This window comes from Rhamphochromis longiceps, linkage group LG22 (genome assembly GCF_057381845.1).
Source record: "Rhamphochromis longiceps isolate RC_006_pf linkage group LG22, R_longiceps_female_GT1.1, whole genome shotgun sequence".
NCBI classification, from domain to species: domain Eukaryota; kingdom Metazoa; phylum Chordata; class Actinopteri; order Cichliformes; family Cichlidae; genus Rhamphochromis; species Rhamphochromis longiceps.
This window is the reverse complement of record NC_140577.1, coordinates 23,020,741-23,043,036: the sequence shown is the minus strand read 5'-3', so window position 1 is coordinate 23,043,036 and position 22,296 is coordinate 23,020,741. Positions and strand designations below refer to the sequence as shown.

At 40.2% G+C, this 22,296-nt stretch overlaps 1 protein-coding gene across 1 annotated transcript in view; it reads right to left on the bottom strand.

Moving 5' to 3' along the window:
- The window catches only part of adgrb2 (adhesion G protein-coupled receptor B2), a 257,215-nt gene that overhangs the window by 90,451 nt on the left and 144,468 nt on the right, over positions 1-22,296 (bottom strand). The window contains exons 10-16 of the mRNA XM_085395366.1: positions 21,051-21,245; positions 20,494-20,562; positions 19,891-19,999; positions 18,465-18,611; positions 12,401-12,488; positions 11,503-11,605; positions 2,125-2,168 (exon numbers count right to left, since the gene is read on the bottom strand). Of these exons, the coding sequence (XP_085251492.1) occupies positions 2,125-2,168; positions 11,503-11,605; positions 12,401-12,488; positions 18,465-18,611; positions 19,891-19,999; positions 20,494-20,562; positions 21,051-21,245 (755 nt within the window). The remainder of the gene's footprint in view (positions 1-2,124; positions 2,169-11,502; positions 11,606-12,400; positions 12,489-18,464; positions 18,612-19,890; positions 20,000-20,493; positions 20,563-21,050; positions 21,246-22,296) is intronic.

The window sequence follows — 22,296 nt, the reverse complement described above, 5'->3', positions numbered from 1 at the left end:
AATGAATTGGCATTTGCAATCTGTTGTCATTTGTATATACAGGAATTCACATGACCAATTTACATTCAGAATCAAACTAGAACCTACTTGAAATGTGAAATTATGAAATTCCTTCACAAATAGTGACTTTGTTGATGCACTCAACAATCTAAACTAAATTACTTGATTTTTTTAAATTTAGTGCTGGTCAAGGTTAACAAGAACTCCTACCAAAGCAGACTATTATGCCAAATTCCAGTCTAAAACATACACAGGTTAAGAATTTGGGATGTAAAATTTGTTAACACAAATATCAACAAGTGCAAAACTTTAAATATCTTAATTCGTTTGGTTTAAAGAGTCCAAGGTCCAACATTGCTGAACTGGGAGAGAATGAATGTGGCAACATTGGTACTGGAATTTTCTTCCATTAATGACATGTTTTCGATGCTTTGGGGACTGTCGACAGCGTGCACACTTTTAATGCTTTTAATACATGCTTCAGTGTGTGACCAATTTAGAGTTACCACACTTAATGGCTACCTTTAATTTTCTGCACATCATTAGGGGTCTCCTTTGAGGCACAACAGATGATCATTAGCTTTTAGTTATTTGTTAAGCTACAATACAGCTCTAGCATTTTTAAATGAACTACAGCCAGATTCACAGCCAGAACAAAAAAAAATCAGTAAAAGAAAATTCACGGGCATTGCTCAAATGTGAAATTGATATCCAGGATCTAACAACATCTCCCATCTTTCATACAGTTGATTACCCACACTCACTACATTAAAGGCACTGGTACTTATATAGCACCTTTCTACTTAATTTGGGTACTCAAAGCGCTTGCTTTCTTTCATCCAATAACACTTACACATTCATAAAGTGTTTCTTTATCTACACCTGAGCACTTTTATCTAACATTCAAAACACACATCACACAAATAATGGGACAAATCAGGCAAATCCTTCATTCAACACAGTGCCTCTAAGAGCCCAGATTTGATTCACTGACCCTGGTAGGTTGGTAGACCGCTCACCTAACCACCTGGTTCTTCAACCAGCATTTGTTGCAAGTCAGTCATTGTGGTGTGTTGGCTGACTAACAAATACTGTTCGGGTCCACATGCTGCTAAACCCCCATTTTTAAAAATGAATACATTTACAGATTTACAATATGCCTTGTTTCTTCAGACTTCAACCATCCAATCCAATAAATGGCATCAAACAATAGTCAATAGCAGAATAAGCTGTTTGGCATTGGAAGAAAAGATTTGGTAAGTTTTTCACTGTGCAACCCACGTAATCGACTCTGTTGCTCAACCCCCTCACAAAACACGGCATCATTTAAGGGAAAATGAAGGCTTTCCAATGGTATAAGCTTTATTCTCAAGCAAGACTGTTACAAGAAAGAAATAATTGGCCAAAAACAAAATTCCTTAATTTTTGCGTTTATACTTAAAGTGTAACTAGGCCATGAACTGAAACCAAAGAATGGTTTTAACTTTGTTTCTTATAACTTTGGTATTGACAGACTATCCGATCAATATGTGGGTTAATGGTGAATGCAGGATGATCAATTGTCCTGGTTTATATTTTTTAGTTCACCAGCTGGCCCACAATACAGAGCAAAGAAAAAAAGAAAACCGTTTGTGATGTACTTAGATAGTATGTCTGTTAAGAAGTAAAGAAATGCAAATTAAACTGCCAACAAGGTAAACGCTACACAAGAGAACTGCAATAGAGAAAAAGCTGCACCCACAGAGGAGTTCTGAGTTAGCCTGCAGTTGAACTGTTAGCAGCAGTGAAATAACGCTGTTTGTTCCCACTGACTAATTTAATAAAGAGAAACTCTGAGAACTTCATTACAATGTTATCAGATCATTAATAAAATGAATCTGACTGGGCATGAACACACATGCGAGATAAACATTGACACACACACACACACACACACGCACACACACACACACACACACGCACGCACGCACGCACACGCACACACACACACACACACGCACACACACGCACGCACACGCACACACAATCATTTGGATTTTTTTTTTTTTTGATTGACAGACATGTATTTCTGCACTGTACACACAAACATTTACACGAGTGTCAGAGTCACTGTGAGTAACTTACGGGTTTCCATAGTCCCAGACAACGCACTGAGGATCTGATGTACCCTGCAAGATACAAGGTGAGGGGGAGGGGGGGAGAGGAGAAGATAAGCTGTTATTGCCAGTCAAGAGGATGAGTGAGAGAGAAGGCAGCAGAGAGAGAACACAGAATAGCTCATTGCCAGAGGAGAAAGAGTGATGCTGCATGGATGACGGTAAGAAGTAAACAGACAATGAAAGAGAAGGATTGAGATAGACGACAGGAGGGAGAGATGGAAAAAGAGTCATTGTCAGAGGACAACGCAGCAAACAGCTGCTTCTGCTGCTGCAGCCGAAGAGAAAAAAAGGTGCATGAGCTATAAATTGAGAGTTTTAGGGATGACAAAGGAAAAGCCATTTCATGGACAATAACTAGGGTCGTAAACATCCTGTGGGTGGGGTAAAAACATTAACATTCTTCACTTAAGTGCAACCACAGCAAAAAGTAGTCAGTTAAGTGTAAAAAGCTATGAAGTAAAATGTTATTAATTAAACATTTGGCCCTTTAAGAGTGTGCAAAGTTTCACTAATGTACCATTTTTTTCTTTTTAAAAAAGCAAAGTCAAAGTAACTGGATGCTGGTGATTTTCTCTCAGCTTACCCTTAATCCATTTAGTCATTGAAGCTAAAGTTCGCTCAGTGGCATGTGGTGGCAAAGAAAGACTTGTCATGACTCAATCAGAGAATCAATCATGGGATCAATATCTTTAACCAGCTCATAGCAACTTGTTCCACCAGAGATCTTCAGTGATCTCTGCATCGATCACTTTTTAAATGGAGCCTCTATGTCCTTTCAACCTGTGTGCTTGGTAACGAGTGGACTGTGACTTGGTTTTGTCTGAATCAAATGGTTATTTGAGACATTTTTGCTTCAATCAAGTGACTGAAAACACTTAAAATGGCGCTTTGGACCTGACAAAATCAGCAACTATTTAAGAACCAACTATTAGAAATATTTTCTTGGTTCTGTGGGGTAACAAAAAAGAGTTCAGCTTCAATTTTAGTATCCACAACTGAAATGCTGGTATTCCACTGGGCCAACGCAGAGGAAAATCTACCATTATGTTGGCCCTTCCTGAATCCTGCATTAGGCACTTTGCCTTTGAGCTCCCCCTTATGGCAAAGGGGATTATAGCAGTAAGCCGACAGCCAGAGTGCTGTGTAGATTATAAAAAGGATAATGTGATCTTAACTGAAGCCTCAGGAAAATCTGAAGAAATTACTTCTCAAGTTAAAATGCTTTCTGATAATTAACTATATTTGAAATTGACAAAAAAGAAGGGAAGTAAGACATAGAGATTGTAGCCTGAATTGTAAGGATTTATTCCTCTACAGGCAAGGTCATCCTTCCTTCTCTGAACAGTTCATTACTGATCTCCAATGAATCAGTGCATCCAGGGATCTCTGCATGACTGGACTTGAAAGGACAGGATGATGCAACATTTATATACTCGGGATCAGAGACTGGGTGACACGGATTGATGGATGACAGTGCTTTGTTCAGCCTCACACACAGACAGCCACCACCGACTATAGATGTCCCGTGGCGTGCATTAGCGTGCTGAGCTCTGTTAGCATTCAGCTATCAATCAACGAGTGTCCTATTGGACCATTCGCTACAGCGGGATTGACACCTGTGCACTCCTGCAGTGTCTGCCTCTTTTTTTAGTGCTCATACTTTGCATAATGACAGCGTCTGCTCAGCTGATGGTTATCAAAGGGAGAAACGTGCCTCTGCAATTCTAACAGTGGCATTTGTGGACAGTGATAGCTGGTACCTACCTTAAATACTCTGTCTTTTTTTCCTCTCTTTAAAGGAACAGCAGTTTCCTTTAACGCATTCAGCAATACATGCAATAATGAATACTGGCTGTGAATGGGCTAAGCTAATATGATGAAATGAGCTAATGTAACAAAACATGACTGCTCTGGTCTTAAAAGCCCTTCACTTTAAGATCATAGGTTTAGAGTATGAAATGGAGAAAACCAGGATGAGGCTTTTTGACTGATGAAAATGACCTAGATTACATTGAAATTACCAGGAAAGCTTATGGCTCAAGCTAACCAGAACTTTCTTTCATAATTTAAAAGGCTACATTAAGGATGGTTGAAGGAGGGGTTGTGGTGTAACACTTGGCATATGGTCTACAGCAGGGACACAGGACTTTCTGGCCTCCTGCTTTCTACCTACCATTAAAGACACACATACCCACGCACACACACATTAGGACACCGGGGAGATACACAGGGAGTCTGACTGGAGCAGATGTCCTCTCAGAGAAGACATGACCCAGCACAGAGACCCTAACATTCCCCTATGAGAGTGAAGCCTGAGGCAGCTGTTGCCAGGCCACTGCTGTAGCAGCTGGATGTTTCTACATTGGCCAAAGTCGACACAACTACAGAAGACACTGTATTCTGCCCTTTTAAAGAAAAAGCATTATTAATGCTGTATTAATATTATATGGAAAAACTGGAACTATTTTTTTCTTTGGTGGACATTTGAAGTTATTATTCTCAAGAGTTAACATCTAGATCACTGGCTGCCTGTTAGCCGACTCTGTCTAAATGTAACCTTTACAGGCGCTCCTACTCAGGAGTTGTTACCTTTACAGGGAGTGCAGAATTATTGGGCAAATGAGTATTTTGTCCACATCATCCTCTTCATGCATGTTGTCTTACTCCAAGCTGTATAGGCTCGAAAGCCTACTACCAATTAAGCACATAAGGTGATGTGCATCTCTGTAATGAGAAGGGGTGTGGTCTAATGACATCAACACCCTATATCAGGTGTGCATAATTATTAGGCAACGTCCTTTCCTTTGGCAAAATGGGTCAAAAGAAGGACTTGACAGGCTCAGAAAAGTCAAAAATAGTGAGATATCTTGCAGAGGGATGCAGCAGTCTCAAAACTGCAAAGCTTCTGAAGCGTGATCATCGAACAATCAAGCGTTTCATTCAAAATAGTCAACAGGGTCGCAAGAAGCGTGTGGAAAAACCAAGGCGCAAAATAACTGCCCATGAACTGAGAAAAGTCAAGCGTGCAGCTGCCAAGATGCCACTTGCCACCAGTTTGGCCATATTTCAGAGCTGCAACATCACTGGAGTGCCCAAAAGCACAAGGTGTGCAATACTCAGAGACATGGCCAAGGTAAGAAAGGCTGAAAGACGACCACCACTGAACAAGACACACAAGCTGAAACGTCAAGACTGGGCCAAGAAATATCTCAAGACTGGTTTTTCTAAGGTTTTATGGACTGATGAAATGAGAGTGAGTCTTGATGGGCCAGATGGATGGGCCCGTGGCTGGATTGGTAAAGGGCAGAGAGCTCCAGTCCGACTCAGACGCCAGCAAGGTGGAGGTGGAGTACTGGTTTGGGCTGGTATCATCAAAGATGAGCTTGTGGGGCCTTTTCGGGTTGAGGATGGAGTCAAGCTCAACTCCCAGTCCTACTGCCAGTTTCTGGAAGACACCTTCTTCAAGCAGTGGTACAGGAAGAAGTCTGCATCCTTCAAGAAAAACATGATTTTCATGCAGGACAATGCTCCATCACACGCGTCCAAGTACTCCACAGCGTGGCTGGCAAGGAAGGGTATAAAAGAAGAAAAACTAATGACATGGCCACCTTGTTCACCTGATCTGAACCCCATTGAGAACCTGTGGTCCATCATCAAATGTGAGATTTACAAGGAGGGAAAACAGTACACCTCTCTGAACAGTGTCTGGGAGGCTGTGGTTGCTGCTGCACGCAATGTTGATGGTGAACAGATCAAAACACTGACAGAATCCATGGATGGCAGGCTTTTGAGTGTCCTTGCAAAGAAAGGTGGCTATATTGGTCGCTGATTTGTTTTTGTTTTGTTTTTGAATGTCAGAAATGTATATTTGTGAATGTGGAGATGTTATATTGGTTTCACTGGTAAAAATAAATAATTGAAATGGGTATATATTTGTTTTTTGTTAAGTTGCCTAATAATTATGCACAGTAATAGTCACCTGCACACACAGATATCCCCCTAAAATAGCTAAAACTAAAAACAAACTAAAAACTACTTCCAAAAACATTCAGCTTTGATATTAAGTTTTTTGGGTTCATTGAGAACATGGTTGTTGTTCAATAATAACATTATTCCTCAAAAACACAACTTGCCTAATAATTCTGCACTCCCTGTAATGAAGTTCTATCAAAAATATAGCCTATTTTAGTACTAGAAGACATGACGTTGCTCAGCTTCTTTTAATATTCTCTATTGTATTTTGTATTCAGGAGCTGCTAAAAGCCCAATTAATTTCAAGTAGCAATTACAGAATTGTGTGGCTATGATTAAAACCCGGTTACAGTTTAAATGAAGGCAGAGTGGTGCTGTGGTTAGCACTCTCACCTCACAGAAAGGTTCCTCACTTAAACTTCAGTCGGGATTTTCCTGCTTGTTCTTTTTCTATGTACTCCCTGTGCTTCTGTGAATTTCTTCCAAATATTTCCAAAAACAGGTATTATATTCCTTTTAAAAAATATAAAGCTTAGGATGAGGAAATATTTACTGTGCTGCTTCCAGGTCCTGACTTCCACCCTTCCCTACTACTGACTCTTGATGATCTTGTTTTTCATGTCCTTGGCTGAAGTCGGAATCCTGCAGCCTCTTCAAAGTTGATAAAAGCTGACCAATCTTTTTGGTTGTTAGAGCAGCATTTGTTTTTGAGTGAAGCCTTACCTGTTTTGGTTAGCTTTCCTAAGTTTCTGCCTTTCTTGTTTTTTTCTTGCTAAACCTAAAAGATTTATCCTTAGCTGTTCTGCCTTCTCTTGCAGTCGCCAGAAGAAACTTGTAAGGGAGAGCTGCCATTTTCTTTTGATGTACACCTTTTTCTCCTATTTTTCTTTGGTTGATATGTAGTTGATGTATAGATTTGGAACCTTTCTTTTAACTAAGGTAATTTGTTGATGGAGTTTTATTTTAAGTTTGAGCTTTTTTTGTTTGGTGTACTCGCCTTATGCTTCATTGTTAACATTTTGGCAATAAATTGTTTAAACCAACCCAAACAAACTCCTCATGTTCCCCCATCTAGTATTATGTTACCTGTAAACCATTTTGGGAATGTAACATAGTTGGGAGCACATGTCGAGGACTTCTCATACCAGCACTAGATGGTGGAAGTTTGGTTTTGGAGACTGTTTGGTTTTTGGGTCTGTTAACAGCTGTGAGCATGACAACTGATCCGTTTGACTTAAGTTTCAGAAAGAACCTTCTTGGGAGGAATAACATATGTGTAGCAAAGGTGATTTGCTGTCATAGCGGCGCACTTCAAATTAAATTTTAAATTAAATAACATTTGAATTGAAAGAGATGACGAAGAACGAAGTAAAGTACTCGCTGGAACACAGCATAAGCAAACCTAATTCTAGTCCGCTGAGTTCTCCCTGTCTGTGCACGGCAAACTCAGATGGCACTCAACGCTTCCTCACAAGTGAACGCAGACAGTAGCTGTGTCCTAAAACGTAGGCTGCATCCTTCGGAGGCCGCATTTGAAGGCCGATTACGTCACAGCTAGGCGACGAAGGCTGTCCAAATTCGTCGACTCTTTCAAATGCAGCCAACAAATGCGTCCTTCATTTCCCCGAATTTGAAGGATCGGTCAGGTGTGGCCCACCATATCCCAGAATTCATAGCACGGCCCAGCCAATTCCAATTCCCAACAATGGCGGCCGCTATTAAGTTTTAATATTACTCTTATTAATCTTTCTGGGTCACAAAATAAACTTTTAACATACTTTCAGGCGAGAAAGTAGCCATGTAAACTTCAAATATCTGCTTGGTTTATTAAGACATTGCATATTTGCAAAAGTGCTCCGACATTTTCGGAGACGTCTGTTACCCACCCGCTCGATAGCTAGCCGGGGGGGTTCAATGGTCACTCGACCCGGCGAGAGCAGCGGACTCCCGGCTTCATCGTTTTCTCAGGTTAAAGATAATATATAAGTCACTCGGATGACTTAAAAATGTAATTGTTTGGCTTTTTTCGATGTTTTATTTGTTCTGCAGTAAATCGGTTTGGCGTAGATCAAAGTTATTAGAGTAGATTAGATTAAACAAAACTTTATTAATCCCTCGGGTGGGTTTCTCTGGGATTTTCACACAGCTGAATAAACGTCAAACAAACTGTGAGACGGTCAAGAATTTACGCCAGTGTCCTGTTATATTTTAGATAGCAAAGAGCAGACGGCCGAGTTTATTAAACTCCACAGAGACAGCGGTGACGCAAATCTGAAGGCTAGACTGTCACATTTCACAACCTCGCACTTCCGGCCTTTTCGGTCTTCGAAGGACCTGGCCCACGTAGACCGCGCAGGCCGGGTCCTCCAAAGGATTCGGCCTACGTTTTGGGACACAGCTAGTGTCTGTTTTTTTTCTGATACCTCACGCTGAGGACTGTATAGACAGCATCAGCTCAGCAACAGATGTCAGTAAGTTAGACCTCCTTACAGGTTACTGCCAAATCCTGCTTGCTGAAATAGCTTTTGAAGTCTCAGCATTTGTTACGCCTGATCACTTTTTGCAGTGTACTGTGATGGTCTTTTGAGATGAAAAATGCACCTGTGACCTTTCAAAGGCTAATGACCACCGTCCTGGGTAATGTTTCAAACTGCAATATTTATCTAGTTGATGTGGTTATTTATTTTCCCCATTGGGCATAGCACATTGCAACAATGAATCATTTTTTTTTTTTGAAGCAGAAGCTTCTCTGACACTAAACTTGGCAACATGTGAGTTTGGCAAGGCCACTGTCACCTAACTTTTGAAGGAACCTTTATGACCAGATTCATCCTGTTGAGGCTAAGGTTTCTGCCATTGTCGACCTTTCCTGTACCTACCTCCAGAAGGGAGATAGGTACATTCCTTGGGATGGCTAGATACTACAGTGCTTTCTATAGAAAATCTCCCAAGTAAAGGCACCTCTAACTAGGTTGTGCAGCCCAATGTAGCTATTTGTCTGGAGCAGTGAATGGCAATGTGCTGTTGCTATTCCAGATTTTTCCAAGCCTTTCCATACTCTTGTCATTTTTTTTATACATACAGTTTTGCTTCAGCTTTTTTGTATGTTATAACCCGCTCTTCTCTGTGGCTGGCAAGGACCAATAACAGCACAAACAAGAGTACCACACAGACCGATTGTTTGTGACACTGCCTCTTATAACCAACAACAACTTATAGACAACATCTGCAAAGTTGCCTGTAGTCTGTGTGCAAGGCCACTGTAAAACCATCATGCTTCTCCTTTAGCCATAAGATGGAATGACGAACTGTCCAGCCCTGTGTCAGCAAGGATAAGCTGCACTTCCGCCTTCATGAAATTTTGCACATGTGTCAGGTCTGGTGAAAATTTATGTATTTTTGGGTCTTAAACATGGGCGGTTCAACATGATTCTACAGCGCCACCTACAATCGCTTTATTGAAGTACTAGTAGCAACATGAAGTAAGCATTAGGTGATAATCATCATCACTTCATCTACATGAAACTTTCATTAGTGGTTTATCAAATTACGTGCAGCAGCAAGACTTTTAGTTGGTGGACACTCTTTATCGCCACCTAGTGTTCACAGGTGATCAGCGGTAAATTTATACAACACCCAAATAGCATCCCAGGCTTAATTCATTCATGTTACCGCGTAAAACGTCTCACCTTCAGCACACCTGGATGTTCACTGAGGTGCAAGGGCCATACTGTTGCTGCTTTAATTTAACTTGAGACTATTCAGTTGATTAATGAGTAATATAGGGCAGAGCATTTCTGATGCATGGCATATCAAGGGACTAGATGCATCTGCTGCATTAATTGTCATCACTCTTCCTTTAAAAAAATTCCATTTACAATTCCCACCCCAATGTTTAGAATATTTTGATATACATAGGATATATTGTTTAAAATAGTAACAATGGCATCTCATCCACTGGTTTAGGGTGTGCATGTGATCTACTATATGTGTCAGCCCTGGGCTGTGTGCCAGATAAGTGGGAGCCTCTGGTTTATAGTACAAAGCAGCATGCAAGGATCAGCATTAAGACATCATCTGCTAGAAAGAGGATGTGCAACCTGCAATGCCTTTGCTTTGCCAAAAGCGTTAAAAAGCAGAATAATAGGAAGATAAAAGATAGAGGCATATAAAGAAACTGCCATAATTGTGTAATGAATCAGTGGTTTACAGCAGGGAGATGAACTCACAGGGAATAGCGAATGAATACTAAGTCTTTCTAAATGAAACTTTGCAATACTTTTGACCCTCAAGTCCTGGTCAACACAGCAAGAGACTGATTCCACTTTCATTTTAGCATGTCTTCGTCAATATATATATAGTGTGTGTGTGTGTGTTCCTGTCTAGCTATCTTTGTGAGGACCAAAATCTGCATTCTACTATACTTGTGAGAACCAACAGTCACTTGTGAGGACTATACTATACTACTACTATACTTGTGAGAACCAACAGTCACTTGTGAGGACACACAACCCGGTCCTCACAAATTTGAAGGCATTTAAAGGCATTTTTGAGGCTCAAAATGTGGTTTTAGTGTCAGGGTTATAATTAGGTTATGGTTAGGTTTAGGGTAAGGATTAGGGTTAGGCATTCATTTTTAATGGTTAGGGTTAGAGTAAGGGGCTAGGGAAAGCATTATGTCAATGAAGGTCCTCACTAAGATAGCTGAAGGAGGTTGTGTGTGTGTGTGTTGTCAGGAGGGAGCTGTTAAATATTTAACATTATCTTCAAAACTATGTCCACCTTTACACAGCAGAATGCCCAAAGAAACCCACATCACATCGAGGTCGTGAAGCATGCCTCTCATTAAACTAGCACTTAGTCCTTTTCCGCTGAAGACACCCCATGAGTCGTTATAATAACGCACTCCAATGTAATATAAACTGAACAGCTACCAGGAGACAGCGCGATACAGGGAAGTCAAAAAGGTCTGCGTTTATTCAGGCAATTCACCGAGCGCTATGGCGCTTTATAGCATGCAGCACTTTGAGCTTCATCTGAACTTAGAAAACATGGGTCGGCTGGGAGAAGAGGAGTTGCTTAAAGCCTTAAACAAATTTATTTTCTTGGAAAATACTTACTACAAGCAGAAAAATTCAAACCCTTGCACTAGAAAAAACTTCATTTACTTCATTTATTTTAAATGTTTTGGGTTTTTTTTTTTCATTTGGGAAAGTTTAGATGATGAAAATAAAAAACATGATGTGATGCATTCTTTCATCCCTTAAAACTGCTTACAAGACAATCTAACTTTTTCTCAGTGGTCCGAAGCAGAAGCTTAGCGGTTTTGAATAGTTGCCAGAGAAAAGAAAACAGCCTTTTATATACTTACATTTAATAGCGGTGACAGCTCCACCACCACCATGGGCTCACTGGGTTGTGGTTCCGGTCGTATTGTCACGGTCAGGATTTTGGAGTTGATCACTGCAGGCGGACTGTAAAGACATTCGTTTTTTTATTTTTATCTTTTTTGTTTTTTAGACAAGTGTTGGTGTACATTTAAGATGGAGCTGAATGGGCTCTATGACTTTGGAGAAAGACCAAAAATAATACATACAAATACCAACAAATAACAAAAGCAAACTAGTAGGAGGTGAGGAAATCTAAAAGAGAGAAGAAAGAGAGCGCCTGACTAAAAACAGAATACTGCACCCATTAACATTCAGCATGGCTACAGAGTGAAAAGGGTTTTAACAGATCCAGCTAATCCACAACCAAGAGCAGTGACCTGAATAAAAGGGCCCGGGGCCAGCACAAACACCATATCACAATGGCCTTTTTCACAACCTCCTGATTTCTTCTAACTTTTATTACTGCATGTTCTATGCAAGTTTTGGGACCCATTAGGCCCACACCCAATCCAAGCTCAGTGTACACTTCCAAAAATATACTGACAACTCAAAGGAAGGGGGAAACATCTAGGGAAGTGTGCTTTTTGATAAGTGTGGTAAGCAGGCGCAAGGACACAAGAGAAGCAGCAGAGTTGTAAAAGGGAAGAAAAGACATATGGAGAACTGGAAGTTCGAAAGAAGGGAAGGAAAAAATAGAAAATGCACAGAAATAAAGAGAGACTGTTGTAAGAATGAAGAGACCACGAGAGAGATTAAAAAGTCAGACAAAGCGCAAGAAAAAAATGAGTTACAGAAAGGTAAAAGAAAGGACAGCGAAAAGATAAGAATGAAATGTGGTTTTAAATCCTCAATAACAATAAAGAATAATTAAGTACTCACGTCGCTGGAGGTAAAATGATGGCAAGTGTCCTGTACAAGATGGCTCCAATGACATAGTACATTGTAGATTCTGTTTCGGCTTCTTGCTCTGAAAGAAAAGAAAATCAGTACGTTTTAATACCTTCAAAATAAACTCCAAATCTTTCAGCCCATCGGCCGGTTTATCCCATATCCCCCTTGTTATCTTGTTCAAAGGCTCTTGTTGCTGAAAACTACAATGCAATGAAATTTTCACAACAACAAAAACAGCTTGAGGCAAATGGAAAATATTTCATATCTAACATTTTATTTCAACCCCCCAAAAAAAAAAAAAGTCAAACAGCTCTAGACTAGAATCTGCTAAAACTCATCAATGGCTATACACTGATGCTAGGAGCACAATGAAAATGACATGGAAACTTGTGACAAGTTCAAGACGCAACTTTGGGCTGTGGTGCGTAAATGCTCTGTATGATTTATTGCTGCCCTTGCTAATCAGTGTCAGAAATACAAGTAACAGTATGTACAGGCCAAAGTTGTTAGGACACCACTGGCCACTCTCTCGCAATTTCTGAGAATAGAAGTTGTAGACTAGTGACAGGGAAAGTAAAGAGAGCAGTTCTAACCTGTAGAGCTAACCAGCTTCTGCAGTACTTTGATGTAAAAACTAATTTTAAAAATGGCCGTATGTTGGCTTTGTTGGGATAAACTGAAATATAAATCAGTAACTGAAGTCATGTGTAACCATATTCTGCACTGGGGTATTGAGCCTACCAAGGAAGAAACCAATGCTACTGCTACTAGCACTGCTAAGGTTAGATAACTCTGCAAAATATAATAAAAAAAACCTATGAATTTGCAATGTCATACAACGCACAGTGTTGCAAATTTCAGCAACATTTAAAACACGCTTGAATTAATCAAGAACGTAATTAACAGTTTCATGTATCTCCTAAAATACAGATATAATATATGCTTGGCTAATATTTAACATTGCGCATTTAAAGTGTGCGCAGTTTGAAATGTTTTCTTTTACACTACGCTGCTGCAGGTTTGTTCTCTTGTTTAAACGCCCAGAAAATTAGTCGCTATGAACGCTCCTAATGTTTACCACTGTTTAAATATGCATGACCTATATGCATGCAGCTGTAAGAAACAAACATAACTTGATCTCCTGACATTTCATCAAAACCTGGATTGCATTCATTATTCATCTGTTTCATTCATAAACTCCTTCAGACAGGTCTGTGTTTGCCCTTCCACGTAACCGGTGAGTAGTAGTATGTATAATGTGATTGATTTAACAGTGCAGCACCTCTGGTGCATTGATAATAGACAATAGAAGATAGTGGAGAAATGAAGGATGTGGACAGGATAGCTTAAAACTAATAACCCTCTTTTCTTTAAGGATAAGCCTGATGATTTTCCATAAAGTCTGTAGTTTTACTATTTAACATAAATTAAGTTTGAGCTAAGTTGCACTGGTCAACTAAATAATTAGATTTACCTGTCTCATCAACCATCAACATTTCAGCCTAATTTAAATGTACTCCTTAAATGACACTAACATGCTCTGGTGGCTACATCAAAATAAGAAAGGTGAGAATATTGCAGCGCCTTCCCAAAGTTTCTGGCAGCTACACATTCCATATCCAGAGTAATTATGCTTCTCAGCTGAAAACGTAAGTCAGGTGCAAGACGCTGGTTTCACACTTTGTGTGGGTGGAGACACTGTGTCACTTTGTTTCCTTTGAGCAGTTATAGTAGCTCAGCATTACTGTGTATCTAGAACTGCTGAAGTATCAAAACCTCATTCCTAAAAGCAAGCCTTTTACCAACATGCACGAAACATGAGTAAAGAAAAGTCAGTGTGTCAGACAACTTCAGACACTGTCCTTGTCCCTCTCGCTTCATGTTAGTTCCAAATCCCCTTTCTTCCTCTTCTCCTCCACCTCAGCACACACCCCTCTTATCCATCTCTGTTGTTGTTGCTATTCTCCCATGCACTTTTCAACTTTTTCACTCTTTTCAATAGTCCTCTTTTACACCCCCTTGCCTTCCATCGCTCTATTGAGTGTTCTTTTGCCAAAAAGAACAGGAGCTCCCAAGGAGATGTAGTGTCCCTCTGTAAATGTCACTTTGTCTCAAGTGAGAGGAGGCAGAAGGAAGCAGAAGGGGGAAAGTATGAGGGAAAGAGATCATGCTGAGAGATGCCACTCCCTCCTTTGCCCTTTTAGGCTGAGAGAAGCAATGGAGAGGCATCAGCAGAGAGAGTGTTGGGGGGGGGAGGAGACAGAGAGGGCTGATGGTATCAGACACACTGGGTGACTCATCCAAAATCTGTCTGCCTGCTGCCTAAGAGGTAATACTTGGGAAGAGAGATAGCTATGCAAAGACAGACGAGAAGAGAAAGAGGAAGAGACAAAAAGATCTCAACTGTGGAAAAAAACGCAATTGTGAGACTTGCGAGGAGGCAAAAAAAACAGATCAAAGTCAGCATGAGAAAGCCTGCAAGTTTGATGGATCCTAATTGGACAGTGTCTGCCAAGGCATGCAAATGAGAAAGTCAATGTATTATGGGTAAATGGTAAATCTATGTGAGGGGGTGGCACTCCTACGCCTGAGGATGATTAATACCACAAAAGCACTCAATCACAAAACTCTAATTTCCCATGAACAGACTTTTTGTCACTCTGCCTTTGCTAAACATCTAAATGATTGGTGGTCAGCTGTAATCCAGGAAAATGGCAAACCACCAGTCACCAGCTGTGAACTTTAATATGTCATTTATCAGGAAAATATATTCTTGCAGTTGATTCTAAGCCATAACTTAGCAATTTAATCGAAGACAATTTTCAGTACTTTTCTGTTTTGCACACCACAACAAGTGTGGTCTCCTGCTTAAATAAACATATTGATCAGGCTCAGGCTACTTTGGTTCAGTGATGCCAATATTACCACTAACTGCCTTCTATTTAACTTCTAAGTTGCTCAATTGCTTTAAATTTTGGAAACTTCTAAACTGACCCAACTTTTCAAGACACGTGTATATGCGATTGTGAATATCCAATGCAGCTGATGGTCTTTGCCTCAGCAGCTCACTACTAATAAGTCTGCATGAATTCCCATGGCACTGATTTGCACTGATCTGGTGTATTTCCAGCTTTTAATTATAGGTGGCATGTTTTCTGCCTACTGGAAACTGTGTATGGTTTAGGTAATAAGGACACTGCCTGGATAAAGTATTTCCAGAAAGAACCACACTGAACCTTTGTGGAAAAAGGCTTTTCTGGCAATTGTGCAATGCAGTGATGAGCTACCTTGGTTCAAAGTCCCAAAAATACCCACAGGAAGCAGCTGCCTAGAATGGTTACCACTCTAATTCTGGCAAACAGTTGGCCAAGGAAAATGAGCAGAGCTAGTGTTTATTATTGGTTGGCATCACAAATTATAGCACCTTTCATACCTTTTTACATCTTTTAACTACTTTTTCTTGCCAAGCCACCATAGGCCTATTCCTGTCAATTTTCAGCTGGAACAATGACATGTTCTCTGGATGCAAATTTTTACAAGTCTGCAAAATAATTTCCTGCAGATTGAACACTGGAATCATCTATTCAACTGTGTTCCCAAGTGTATAATTACTAATTCCCACTCCAAGTTTCTGTCAACTAAGGAAAAAGACCGCAAAAAGACCACCAGTTTCCTATGACACCACCATCTCTATGAACAGTCCTGACCTCTCTGTGTTTGTGATTTAGCCCCTTGTCTTTTTACTCTAATCTAGATATTTAAAGTATGACTTGTGTTCATAATAATCCATGGGACCACTCGCTACAGCAATGAGTTCATTGAGCATGCCTGTAAATCCCTAATCCAGTTAGCGCAATGGCAGTTACAGGCAAGTATTTGCTTTAATTCAAACCACATACACCGATATAATTCGTGTGTGTGACCACTTGTTATTATATCTACAAAAGAGGTGGTGCGAGTACAGTTCGCAGTAAAGAGTAAAGATGCCTGCATTTATGAGAAATACAGGTATACTTTTTTAAATAAACTAAACATTTCCTAACATATCACAGTCTTTAAGAGAGTGTGGAAGTGTGTTTCTGAAGATGTCAACTCAGGTTAACAACTCAGGCGTCAGCCCCAATTGATGCTCAATGAATCACCGAATTTCCAGCTCCATCTCACACACTGAAAGGGAGAATCATGAGAAGCAAAACAGCAAAGGAGGCGGCTGTTGAGTTAAAAGTTAACAACTCATAACCATGAGCATGAACCACCAATGGTGTATTTGAAATATGAAGCCATTGCTGACTTGTATGTTTGGATCGATGTGTGTACATGGCTGCGAGACAGAGTGCGCTGCCTGTTCGTACGATGGCAAGAGAAAAAGAGACAGTGGAGAGAGAGAGACGGAGAGTGGAAGTTTGTCACCTCGAAAATCAGTGAAGAACAGTCCCAGCCTCTGCCCACTGAAGCGATTCATGAACCTATCTATTGGCTCTGCGTGTGTGCGCTGGCGTGCGCACTTACAGACACAACGGTGCCAATAGGGCTTTATGAGCATGTTTAAGCTGTCCATCTGAGATAGGCTCTCGTTACAGGGTAAATGAACCAAACAAACCGATAGCAATCAACTGAGGACCTCAACTCATGAACTGCCAATGGGAAGTGGCAGAGTTCCCACAGGGCAAAGAGTACTAATAATGTCCTAACTCATAAAGCTATATGCGGTTTGGATGAAACAATTTACCAAATAGTGTATGCTAAAATGCCAATTGCATGTCCTGAATATCACAGCGTAACTGTAATGCAGCTGGTCACTTTTATGGCACAATAAGCCCTGCAAGAGACAAAACATTCAACACGACAAACAATAAGGATAATGGACAAGAAAAAAGAACAGGATTGGAGGAAAAATGGCATAAAGTAAGGAAAGTAAGTTCGAAAAACACAACATGGAGAGCAAGCAAGGCGGAAACTTTGAAAAGCAATGGCGTTAAACCGATCCAGCTTAAAACCTGCTGTTCAACCGTTGAGATATCTGAATTCACTGTTCCATAAAAATGCGCTTAATAGGCTAGTAGAAGGCTGGATGCTAGGTGGTTTAGAATTAGCACAATACATGGTGCACAATAAAGCATCAGAGGTGACGTGCCCTGAGGTTAGTATACAGGATATCTTGAGCGCCAATCAAAGGGAGTTTGTGCCATCAGTGCAAGTCAGAGGTCAGAGGAAGCTCTGCTCTCTTGGCCTGCAGTCTCTCTGAACTTTAATTTAGGTAGGGGATGGGGATGCCTGACTGAAAGTCTGCCAGTGTAATTTCCTGTGGGAAGCGACCTTTGCCTTTGTTCGTAGAGGATAGCATCTGCCTCTGTATTTCTCATTTCTACTTCAAACCATTACTATTTAACATCATTTTTCTTTCTCCTTTACAAATTTAGCTTCCATCCCATTCTGGGATCATCTATGTAGTTTCTCCTCCTTTTTTAACTCTCGCCATTTGTGTTTGCTTGAAACTGCATGAAAAAAAAATGTAGCCTCGACTAAACGCAGTCAACATTCTTGCGCTGCTCAAAGTGAATGGATTTTGAAAATTGTATGAGACTCAATGCTCTCAGGGAGAAGCAACACACTTCTTCACAGATGAAAGACTGGCATCTTCTTGAGAAGCCCTCTAGGGCCTCTTTACAGTCCAAATCCTTCTCAGCACTACCCTTTAACGCCCCTGAGAAACCTTCTGCTTCAGTGAGAAACATCTCTGAGTATGAGAATTCACATGGGGGAACCTCTACTTGCCAAGCTGATCTGACCTTAGATTATGACACCATGAGTTGGTTCTTTTCATATATCAAAGATTTAAGAGAGTGAGCAAGAATTACAACTACAACGTATGTACTTTATAGTTAAGAATAGACTATGAAAGCCTTCCTAACCTTGTGTTTCCCATCTTTTCTATAGAAAAAAGCCAAACAAAGAAATACATATGATCTCGTGTTTATGAGCTGAAACTGGCAACCTAAAAGATTAGATCAACCCTGGTCAGTAGACAAACCACATTTCCTTTTTTTCTTACCTTCAGGTGGGATGGTGAAAACCTCTTTCGGGATGTAGAGCTTATCTTCCGCTGTTCGGGCCCAGTCCTTCATGCCCCTCCGGCCCTTCATGGGGAAGTTGATATCGCTGGAAACTGCTGACACTGGTTCTCTCTGAATGGTTACCACTGGACAAACGACAAATGAAAACAAAACCCACATGAAAACTCACTTAGGCATGACACTGGGAAAATAAACAAAGAGTGCTGGTTAAAAGACAAAAATCAGACAAAAACAATAAAGAAAACTTCACAAAAAAATACACTGTTAAAAATTGACGTGCTGGTCATGTGTTTACAGATTGAAATCAATACTTGGATACAAAAAAATCTAAATCATCGATCATGCATAGTACAAATAAAACCCTCCCAACTGAATTCTAACTGTGATGAAATACATTACTGTGCAGATGTCTTGAGCCATTTTGCTTCTACAGAGCAAGAATTTCTTGAAATACTCATTTTCAGCTCGGTCCTTTTACCTGAGCATATATAGAGGAACACTTATTTTTTGTCTGTTAAACCACTTAACACTGACCATCATTCAAAAATAAAAAGAGTATCTAACTCAAGAAATGAACCAGAGTTGTGTCTACACATAAAAGAGAACCCATTTTAAATTCTTTAGGCACTTTGCTACCAGCAGCTCATCATTTTTTCCAATTTCTGTAGCCGAATCTATGAAAAATGGCAGCAATAATACAGTTTGACTTTAATAAAATAGTACTTTTACAACCAGCAAGGTGATTCCCAAAAACCTATCTACCAAATGCTTGCCATTTCTCAGGATGAAGTGCCAAGTGTCCTAACTGGGTAAGTGGACTACAAAAGAAGAACTGACTGGCCTAAAAATACTGGCAGCCACCAATGCTACCCCTCAGCTTCCCAGTAGATACTCCTCTAGTATAAATCTAAAAAACTATAAAAGCAATTTCACAAAATATATATAAATATCTTTGAAAGTTGATGTGCTGGTCATATGTAGTTAAATTCTGAATTATTGGAATTTTTAGAAACTTTTGGAAACTTTTCTAACAATCATAGGTGATTGTCAGAAAAGTTCACGTCTGAAATTCACCTTGAGGTCACTGGGATCCAAACTCATCTGAGAGTTTTAGTAGATGCACCTATGGTATGAATGTCAAAATCAGGGGTAAAAACTATCTACAGAAAAAATTACCAGTATCTGAAAGTCATGTCCTTCAAAAATAAGAAAAGAAAATCCAGCAAAGACCTGACACAGGACCTGAGAGATACATCTGGACCTCTGGTTGATTCATCAACTATATATGTTAAGCCGCTCAAGACTTTTGTGCAGTACTGTAAGTCGTCCGGATGTTTGTGTACAAAAAATCTTTCATCTGCTCCTGTGAAGCCGTGTGATCTGACAGCAATGAGTGGGCCTTACTGAGGTTGTTGGTAACCACTAGAAAACTCTGAAAAGGCTTCTGGGCCTCTCCAATGAGGTGAATGAAATCTTCCAATATCCTCATCAGCAAAGCAGCACCGGGAGCGATCTGTGGACAGCACGATGATAGAAAGATGAACGGAAGGATGTCATAAGTACAATTATAACCCACAGCCAACCATCTTCTATGAGACACGTCTCAACCACTGATACCTTTTTACTCACTGCATTACCTCAACTACCGAATGTGTTCCTGGGCTGTAAATCCTAATCACATGGTTTATAATATTATATTTGGCTTTTTTTCTTAAAATTATTATATCCAGATGGCAAGCAAACACAATTCGCTGCAGGGGTACCACATTGGGTCCCATACAAAGCTTGCACAAAGACGCACAGGATATTGTGCATTTTTAAAACTCAAAGAAACATTAATAATAGGTAGAATCAAACCCATTTTCCATCACCACACATAAACATTTACAAAAAGATCTATTTATGACACTTGGTGATGCAGACAGTCAGTTGTGATGATAAGGAGGTGCACAGAAGCGCACACGAGGACATAAAGTACCAGACATTCACATAAATGCAGAGCCTTACCTGGTGAGCGTCCTCCCATTTTTCTAAATTTTCAATGTCCAACATGTGGCTGACAATCTGGAAGAATTTCTAGATAAAAAGAAATAAAAAAGGATGTGCTCAGTTGTTGAAGCCAGACCATCAGGCAGCTATTTCCTGGATATCAAATAACTACTGATAACCTTGCTGTGGTTAGCACTGCAGCAATACTGCCTCTTATTCTCAATCATGTCTGGTTCATTCATTTGCTGTACACAGGCATATTGTAAGTCATAAATAATAACGTCTGTGAAATGATCGACTGAGACGGGAACATTTTGCTCGCTTACAGGCACTGGAAAAAGAAAAATGCTGCTAAAAAAAAAAAATCCGCCCTGTGAGGCCATAGCAACTGTGCAGCTGTAGTTAATTGTTATGCACACCCTGTGCAGTAGAAAGTGAAGCTGCGGATGGAATAAATTTTGTTGTAAGTGACTGTGTGTGTGTGTTTGTGTGAGATTTATTTATTTATTTATGTATTTATGTCATGGTTGGTGACTTTAGAAGGCTCCGGGCGAATGCCGAGACGTTTTTCCTACCTGCACGTCGTCGGGAGCTGGGATGTAGGTTGCTCTTTTGAAGGTGTCCGTCACATTTCGCAGGATCTCCGTGGAAAAGAGAAGGTCGCCACTGTAGTAGCTCCTTCTCTGCAAGAGCTCCAGGAGACTCCGTACGATCTGAGACATGCCCTCCCCAGCCAGGGTCCTCTGACCCTTCGCGAGATGCTCTCGTAACTAAAATGCATTAAAAAAAGGAGATTTTTAGAAGTGTTTTATCCTGTCTCATGATTACAGGTAAACCCTTTGCTGTTGCACATGGTGTTACTCAAACTACGTAGCAGAAAAACAGAAATAGCACACCCGAGATTGTGTTTTTGACAAAGAAATCACAGGAATGTTTTGGATATGAGCCGACGGGGATATTTCAAGACGGGAGTATATATGTACATGGTTGGATTTTTGTCTTTTTTTTCTGTATGTGTGTGTGTGTGTGTGTTTGCTTGTGCTTAAAATAGGCAAGCAAATCGAAGCCTTGCAGCACTTTCAGACAGAAACTGGATCTCATCACTTCAGAGAAAGAGATACAAAAAGATAGTCTGTGCGTGTGAGGCAAAGAGAAAGAGAGTGAGGGAGGAAGAGAAAGAAGCTGGGGGAACAGAACATCACAGCAATCACAGAAAATTAATTACTGACTCCTGGTATTAATGAAAGGTTGGAACAGAAGCTAACAGTGCAATCAGCTCTGTCATGCACGATCCCTGACCCCCATCTCCTTCCGCCATCATCGAGGAGATGGAAAAGGTTGAAGTTCACGGAGCAGGAAAACAGTTTCACTGATGAACACATTCATTAGCTCTCTTCATTAATTGATAAGTGTGAGCACAAAGCTCTGGAAAAGCTAATTAGAGATAGCAGCGAGTCTTGGGTAAAAACACTCTGCAATTTTGAGAAAACCTTTTTTTAGGGTAGTTAAAGAGAGGTACATTAGAGATAAAAACAAAAACAAAAGAGAAGAACAGATAGAGAAGAACTTGAAAAACATGTTTCACTAAGCAGAAGAAGCAACTCGAGTGCATCTGGAAAGTATTCACAGCGCTTCACTTGTTCCACATTTTGTCATATTACAGCATTATTGCATTAAATTCATTTTGTCCCTTAAAATTCTACACACAATACCCCATAATGCCAAAGTGAAAAAAGGTTTGCTTGAAATTCTTGCAAATTTATTAGAAATAACAAACTAAAATATAACATAAGTATTCGTACCCTTTTCCCAATACTTAAT